We start from the raw sequence: 7,660 nt of genomic DNA, 5'->3' as shown, positions 1-7,660 counted from the left end.
ATTTGTAGTGACAGTTTTAGAAGGGCAATAAGCCCAGTGAGGTCCGTGTTTTGCGTTTTAAGCAATAAGCCCCAAGAGTCTGTGTTTTGCGCTGATTTTAGAACAGGTAAGGGGGTTTTAGGCACTCCCCTTTGCAACGTACCTAAAAACTCCCCTTACCTGTTCTTAAATCAGCGCAAAACACGACACAGTCATCAAGCATTTGGTGATTACCCAAAAGAAGACATTGCCTTCTTTGTTTGTGTTTTTTTAATTACCTAATACAACTGGGCCTGTTAGACATATATTTTACAGGCATTAAAAAATAAAATAAAAACATTGTGGATCTACCCCATGATACAGATCCACTACAAAATGTAATGGGTTTTTCCTTGGACTGTGTTTTTCTACCCACCACCAAGTATCATAAAAATGCAGCTCACACTTTGGGAATCACTGGATTATATGATGTGCTTTCTAGGACCATCAGTAACTTTTTCTGAATAAGTGGGCTTTTTTAAATCATTATCATAATTTATAACACCCGATTAACACTGGAGACTGCTCCATCTTGCTGTCAAATACACACTGGGCACATTGTAAAATGTGAACATCCTAAGTGGGGAAAAGATGTCTTTGACTAAGACAGACAAAAAACAGCATGGTCGTAACATCTCCCTCTTTAAAGTAACACTATGCAAAATATGACATTTTTTGAGGTATGGCTTTATAGGCAACTAGTTTTGTTACCATCCTCAAATTCATTTTGATAGCATTATGCTCATGTGAAGGACAGATAAACACCTGTGTCTTTCCCACTATCCATCCAGGATATGCACTATGAAGTTCTGTGTTTCATGGCTGGAATACCTTGCAAAAATGGAAGAAAAGCTTTCACAGCATGACATTGCCAATATACTGCCAAAAGACACCAGTTGGTGTGTTGGGGGATGGGGGTGGGCTTTACAAACACTTGTATTTGAAACTGATTTTTAAATATTTTTTTCTGAAATGCAAACATATCACAAAGCATGCACACACACAGGGTTCCCACGCTTGCCTTGAAAAAAAATTCCATGCTACCTCCTGATTTTCCAGGTACCATATAAAGTGATCATCTATAGGCCCCTGAAGCGCCCCCTTCCCTCACACACACAACCCCCTAGAACACCTGACTACTTACTTGATTTAAAAGATGTGTCAGTCAAGTCTACATTGTAAATGCTTAGAGATTATGTCTTTTTTATAATATTCATGCATGAAATAATGCAACAAGCTGTAGATGAACAATCAACTGTGAGGTTGACCTATGCTAGTAGTTGGCTAGAAGTCTCTACTACACCGATCCCCTGCCTTTCTCTCTCTCCACCGATCCCCTGTCTCTCTCTCCCTTCACCGATCCCGTTACTCTCACCCCAGTGTGCTGGTGTACGGCCCTCAGAAAGCAGTGTGCTGGTGTACGGCCCTTAGGGACACGTTTCTAACCCAGCTCCCACGGCCCTCTCTTCCTCCCGTCCCTGCTGAGACCTGCATGTGCTTGCTAACCATCATTAATGAATCCACATTCAAAACAAACTCCCCTAAATGTGGTGAATAACACGGTTTTAGGAAAAGTCAATGAGTAAAACTGCATATGGGGATCAAACATAGTTCTAGTATTTTAAAAGCAAGGTAAAAATCAGCAAGTTGCAGCCAGCTAGTTAGCAAGATTGCACTGCTTACTACCTAACATTGATAAACCCAGGTTTACCACACAGTTAAAACAATAACCCTAACTTGCGTAAGATGTTTTACTGTAGATGTCAAGGCTCCCATGTTGGCTGGAAAATGTATGTATTTGACCCTTCTATTGAGATCGCGAGTAACGTTTCTTGGCTATATTCCCGAAGTCCACCAATCCGAAACTATACTTTTAAAGTCCATTTCACCAGGTTGCCTGCATCAAATTCCAACATCCAATATACCAGAAAGGATGCCAAGAGCATGCTCTACATCTACAACATGGGATCATCCATTTCTATCAACAGTAAAAGCTGTTCACATGTAAAGGTTTTTATAAACGCATCTTAATTCTGTGCTCAATAGTACTATTTTTCACATCATCCAATAACATTTTCCAGGACAACTGTTTCAATTTCCATGTAAGTGTTCACTTTTGCCCAGTTTCCATGACTTTTCCAAACCTGGAAAATGAAAAAATAAATTCCATGTTTTCCATGGTTTCCAGGTACCGTGGGAACCCTGACACACATGAACAGCAATGAAAGTGAAAATGACTCTATGGCAGAGGTGGTGTAGACACACACACTTTGAATTCCACCTCTGCATTTGACCCATCCAGGGTAGTGACACACACAGCACCCAGTGAACACACACAGTGAACACACACAAGCTCTGTCGGGTTGGATTGGGAGCATTGATACACAGCCATTTTCAGCTCTTTCCACAGATGTTTAATTGGATTCAGGTCTGGGCTCTGGCAGGGCCACTCAAGGACATGCACAGACTTTCTTCTAAACCACTCCTTTGTTCTCTTCTCTATGTTTAGTGCTGGACATCTGTTAACAAACTTGTGCCCAAACCATCAGCACAGTCTAGTAAAACTAGGCAGTGCTTAAAAAATTACATGATTGATTGACAAGAGCTGAAAGAAATATTGCCATATAATCTCCAAGAGAGCACAAAAGTTAGAAAATGTCGTCAGAGTTTCATGTTTCTGTTTCAACAGTCTATCATACGGATGGTGACACATCCATGTACAGGGACAGGGCAAGGTATTGCATCATCTACTTCTATGCAAGTGTCAATGTAAGGATCAAGGAGAACCATGTTGGGAATGGCGTTCTTCATCTTTTGCTCACTTAACAGGTAGATTTGCCCGCTGGCAGTGGCACAACCAGTGAAAAACTTCCTGTCCAGGCACCCCTCCTCCAGTAAGGTCCACTCATCGGTTTCAATATCCAGTCGCAATGCCAGTCCTCCAAAGAGGTAGAGAGCTCCATTCAGTTCCGTCGCCAGAAAATCATAGCTGAAGGAGGAAGTGCAGGCCAGTCAACCATAAATGTAGGTGGGGGATTGCCCTCAGTCACACAGCTCTTGATAGAACTTGCCTCAAATGCAAAAAAAGATGGTGCTAGACTAACTGGTAGGGTCACATTGCACTTCATAGGTGTACTGTGCAATTTCATAGTAAACCTCTGATTCACTTTCAGTAGATTCTGTAATTGCAAAATCAGAGGCCCTAGCCAGCATTCATCCTGTATTCTGAAAACAGGTACTCTGTGCAGTTTAAGCTGAAAAGAACTATCTGCATCTAGACAACTGGAAAGGGTATAGCCCATACCTTATCAAACCCCATATTAACCTTTAAGGAAAAGGCAAATGGAAAAGGCTGTACATACCGTGGATGAGGGCACCACGAGACCACATCCCATTGGTCAGTCTTCATCTGATAGCGCTGAATCCCACTGAACACCTCCCCCATCTCATCCAGCCCACAGGCCACATAGATGCAGCAGCCCATGGTGGCCACTGCTGCTCTCTCCACTGCTCGCACCATGGGGCTCGCCTCCTCCCAGGCATCTGATCCCAGCACAAGCACCTCCATGTCATCCACAACTCCCTCGTCCATGCTGCCGCCCATCACGTACAGCCTGTTGCCCACCCCAACTGAGCAGTGGCTGCGTCTAGACTTCAGCAGCGCAGGTCCATCCACCCAGCGTTTGTTTCCACACTGGTACATTTGTACCCAGTCCACGCTGTACCACCCAATCTCACGGAAGTAGCCACCTGTGACCACCACATTGTCCTCTAAGAGACAAAAATATTATTAACGTTCATTCGTTTGATGATACTGGTAATTTACAATATGCATATTTCAGAAATTCAATATGTATAATGTATTGTATGGTTTAACTGTTACCTTCTGGCCATATGACATTAACTGTAATTCAGATGAGTTAGGCTGGTTGCATGTTACCCACTTTTTTTTAGAGAAAGACACTTACCTACTGCTGCAACTGAGTACTGGGTGAGTTTTTGTCTCTGAAGTGGAGCGCAGCACTGCCACCTGCTGGTCCGCGGGGTGAACTGATACAGTGGCTGTGCATCAACATCCACATGTGGCCCACCAATCATAAACAGCGATTCTCTCGAACGACTCCGAGGCACGGAACGTCCTGCATTCCAGCTGGCAGGGATGTTGTTGTTGAGCTTGCAGATGAGCTTGGCACGGGGGTCAGAGCCCTTGAGCCGGGTCAGTAGCTCTGTGAGGTAGGGAAGGGTCAGGGACTCTGGCCGCACCAGTCCAATCAGCTCCATGAAGTCATCCTCCCTACTGGGGTCAAAGGTCGCCCAGCGCAGAGCCACCTCAAAGGCCATGTCCTCTCTTAGTACGTATAGGTCATCACTAGCAAGGAGATCTGCCACACTCTCCTTTGAGAGATACAGGAAGTCTTCGTCAGATGCTATGGCAGGTAGGTGGGTAAGGGCCACATCTCTGGCTGCAGCATAGAGCTGTGAACAGCCTAACTGCCAAGCATAAGCCATCATGCCCAAACAGTTACTGAGGTGTAGCTCCCTCTCCAGGAACTTACAACAAAGCAGCCTGGCCTTTTCCAGCTGAAGGAAGTCAGCTGTCTCCAAGATTCCCAGAACATTTTGTCTATTTAGAGGTAGTTTAAGAGTCTCAGTAAATTCCATGAGTACGCGGAACTGTTCTTCATGTACTCCTTTAATCCCAATGTGTTTTTTAGAGCTCTCTTTCCCGCCACCATAGAACAGAGCACGGAAGTATGGACTAAGGTCTGCCATTTTTTTTCGGTTCACGAAGAAAGACTCTGTCTCCACGTAAAGGACTGTGTCAGGCACCACATCGTCCCCTAATCCCACATCAGTCTTGGCATGTGCCACTAGAAGATCTCCTACAATGAGTCCAGAATTCTCCCCCTCTTTCACTTTGCAAGCCATTTTAGTGGTCCAACTTCACAGGCTGCAGGCAAAGGTATTCATGCAGCAAGTGTTTGCCAACTTACTCAGCTGAGTAATGGGGTCACTGTGTTTGAAAACAAGAGCTAAATATAACCCTCAGTTGGCCATGCATAATTCATTCATCAGAGGACATAACTTGGTTTTCAGACAAGATATTTACAACTAAAAGCAATAGTTTATAGAATAAACGTGTCTTGTTCACCTCAAAATCAAATGTGTGCATGCTACATCTTCATAATGCTTAGGCTACAATATGTTATGTATGGTACTGCTTAGGCTACAGTTACTATCATGTCCATACAATTTACAAAATGTTATACTACGTTTAACTAACACTATACGTATACGCAAACAATTGTGTTACATCATCACAAAATTGTCACATAAATGTATGTATGAGGCATGCTTTATACCCAAGAACCGATGGGGTCAAAGTTGAATTCCCAAAAGGGGCGGTCTTCTTAGATTTGAACATGGCGGTGAGTTCGTCTTCTCAATTGACTTTAATGAATTAGCAATTCTATAAGCATCAAAAGGCAGATTTATTTAGGTTGTTTACGACTTTACATGAAAAACAGCTGTCCTGTAAACACATTCCAAGTTTGCATGCATGTTTTACTCTGATGTGTAGTGGACTAGTTAATGGGCAAGGTAGCTAGCTAGCGGGCTAGCAAGCACGCTAAGTAATACAGCTCAGCTTAAGAGAGTGACATGGGTATTTCTGTTGTAGGACAAAGAGAAGAAGAAGAAAGAAAGTATATTCGACCTGACGAAATACATCGATAAGCCCATCAGAGTGAAATTCCAAGGTGGACGAGAAGGTAAGATAATTCAACTGTGTTATGTACTAGCGGATTAGCATTAGCACAGCATTGTAGCATCACATGAATTCACAGTTTGCTTGCACTGTAAGGCAGCTATACTCGCACTTCATGTAAAGTAAGATAATGTTATCAACCTACGTAGCAACAGCCATTATCAGTTTATCCTGCACATGGAGGGGTAAAGTGTCTTGCTAATAACTTAATGCTCTAAATGCTTCCGGGCTGCTTGGCGGTTCTACCTTAACAGTGAAATGTTTCCCATGTTCTCTCATGGCAGCAAGTGGTGTCTTGAAAGGCTTCGACCCTTTGTTAAACCTCGTATTGGATGGCACTATCGAATACATGCGCGGTAAGTGGAGTGGGGGTATCCAACTTGGTTATGAACCTATCAGTTTGTAAACATAACTTTTGTAGAACTTGTCTTCTTGGGTACAATGCAGAGCAAAAGTACTCTCTAAATGTGTGCGAGTTCCTGCCTGTCAGGTGTACATTACAGTTTTCAAAATACTGGACCTCCACAGTTTCCTCTTATTCTTGCTCTAACCCAACTGCATGCTTGTGTCCTAATGCAGACCCTGACGACCAGTACAAACTAACTGAAGACACTCGGCAGCTGGGGTTAGTGGTGTGTCGAGGGACCTCTGTCGTGCTCATCTGTCCCCAGGATGGCATGGAGGCCATTCCAAACCCCTTCGTTCAACAACAGGATGGCTAGAACTCTGAAGAACCTCATAAAGCTCAGATGCACATCATTTTCTTTAGATAGAGTTAGATGTTAACTTTTTTGTTTGACAGACCTCCCGTTGAGTTATGGCTGAAATCATGCTAGTGCTCAAGACTTTGCTCAACTTTTATTTGTACCTTGGAATTGGAGTAAAAATGTTTGTTTCAGTGTCTCACAATTTATGCAATGGAGTGTTTTAGTTCTGGCCTGTCTGTTTTGGATAATTGTATCAGACATTTCCCTGTTGTCATTTTTTTTCTCTCCGTCTTTTTGATGAAGACATTTTTGAAGTGTCCAATTTTTTGGAAGTGAAACTAGTTTACAATTAAATTGATCTTTCATAAACTGCACAGTCCTCAGATTTTTGGGGGGTTGGTGACTGTTGTACTCAAGTGAACCATTATTGAAAGTTATAATGTAGGTGTGTGCGTGCGAGAGTGACTGAGCAACTACAGGATATTTGCTGAAATGTCACAAATTAATTTCAGTCTGCCAGAGTGGCAATCCTGGGTAATTTACTATACAAATCATTTTATCTCCCTGTGTCTCAGATGTTACATCTTCCACTAGGTCATGTACAGTTCATGATTTTGAGTTTATAGTCATCCTACATCCAGACACTGTCTCAGCCTCCCCTGCATATGTCAAAAGAGCCCTGGGCCACAGGGTGTGCTAAGCAGAGATTCTGCTTGGCACTAAAGGACGGCACTTACTTTTATGTTTATCCCCCCCCCCCTTAACCTATTTAGGGTTCATTGAAACCGTTTGGCATTGCCACATTATGTGTATACCAACTGATCCAAGTCGTGTGTGTGTATTTTCAATGTAAACATCACACTGGGATCGAAAAATATGTGTTGTGGTCCTGCTTTAACAGTATACTATTAACTTGAAGGGTTGATAGGAGGATAGTGGATGTTGATCCTGTTCATTCCAAATGTGAGAGATTTCATCCTATCAGGATTGTCAGTCTCTTTGTCATATGTGCTTTGGACAATATGAATTTCTTCTGATGTTTCAAGAGAAACGAGTCAAATGGTGCGTACGAGGAGGGATACAGTAGCCTGTTTTATTTCGGAGTAAAGCTGAGACATTGTATCTCACAGCTTTTCTCCTTGGCACAATGGTTTTGGGCTAGACGAAG

General features: G+C 42.9%; 2 protein-coding genes across 2 annotated transcripts; one reads left to right on the top strand and one right to left on the bottom strand.

Moving 5' to 3' along the window:
- Positions 1–2,503: 2,503 nt before the first annotated feature.
- Positions 2,504–4,977, bottom strand: LOC308383099 (kelch-like protein 24). The gene is made up of 3 exons (XM_080860694.1): positions 3,987–4,977; positions 3,381–3,789; positions 2,504–3,007 (listed from the first exon to the last, which is right to left on the bottom strand). Exons 1-3 carry the CDS (start codon positions 4,945–4,947, stop codon positions 2,701–2,703), a joined length of 1,677 nt encoding a protein of 558 aa, XP_080716820.1. The 5' UTR covers positions 4,948–4,977; the 3' UTR covers positions 2,504–2,700.
- A 447-nt stretch (positions 4,978–5,424) lies between these two features.
- Positions 5,425–6,861, top strand: lsm7 (LSM7 homolog, U6 small nuclear RNA and mRNA degradation associated). Its single transcript, XM_080832382.1, has 4 exons — positions 5,425–5,447; positions 5,699–5,789; positions 6,070–6,141; positions 6,365–6,861. The coding sequence occupies exons 1-4, from the start codon at positions 5,442–5,444 to the stop codon at positions 6,505–6,507; spliced, it is 312 nt and encodes a 103-aa protein (XP_080688508.1). The 5' UTR covers positions 5,425–5,441; the 3' UTR covers positions 6,508–6,861.
- The last annotated feature ends 799 nt before the right edge of the window (positions 6,862–7,660 follow it).

Source organism: Sprattus sprattus (genome assembly GCF_963457725.1).
Source record: "Sprattus sprattus genome assembly, chromosome: 2".
Classification (NCBI taxonomy): Eukaryota; Metazoa; Chordata; class Actinopteri; order Clupeiformes; family Clupeidae; genus Sprattus; species Sprattus sprattus.
Note: the sequence above shows the minus strand (reverse complement) of the source record. Positions and strands in the feature narration are given on the sequence as shown.

Excerpts from the sequence above, each read along its gene's own strand:
- LOC308383099 (XM_080860694.1), bottom strand. The coding sequence starts at position 4,947 with ATGGCTTGCAAAGTGAAAGAGGGGGAGAATTCTGGACTCATTGTAGGA. Across the intron at positions 3,790-3,986 it reads GTACTCAGTTGCAGCAGTAG|AGGACAATGTGGTGGTCACA; the intron begins GTAAGTGTCTTT and ends TTTGTCTCTTAG. Across the intron at positions 3,008-3,380 it reads TCGTGGTGCCCTCATCCACG|CTATGATTTTCTGGCGACGG; the intron begins GTATGTACAGCC and ends TTCCTCCTTCAG.
- lsm7 (XM_080832382.1), top strand. Across the intron at positions 5,790-6,069 it reads ATTCCAAGGTGGACGAGAAG|CAAGTGGTGTCTTGAAAGGC; the intron begins GTAAGATAATTC and ends CTCTCATGGCAG. Across the intron at positions 6,142-6,364 it reads CACTATCGAATACATGCGCG|ACCCTGACGACCAGTACAAA; the intron begins GTAAGTGGAGTG and ends GTCCTAATGCAG.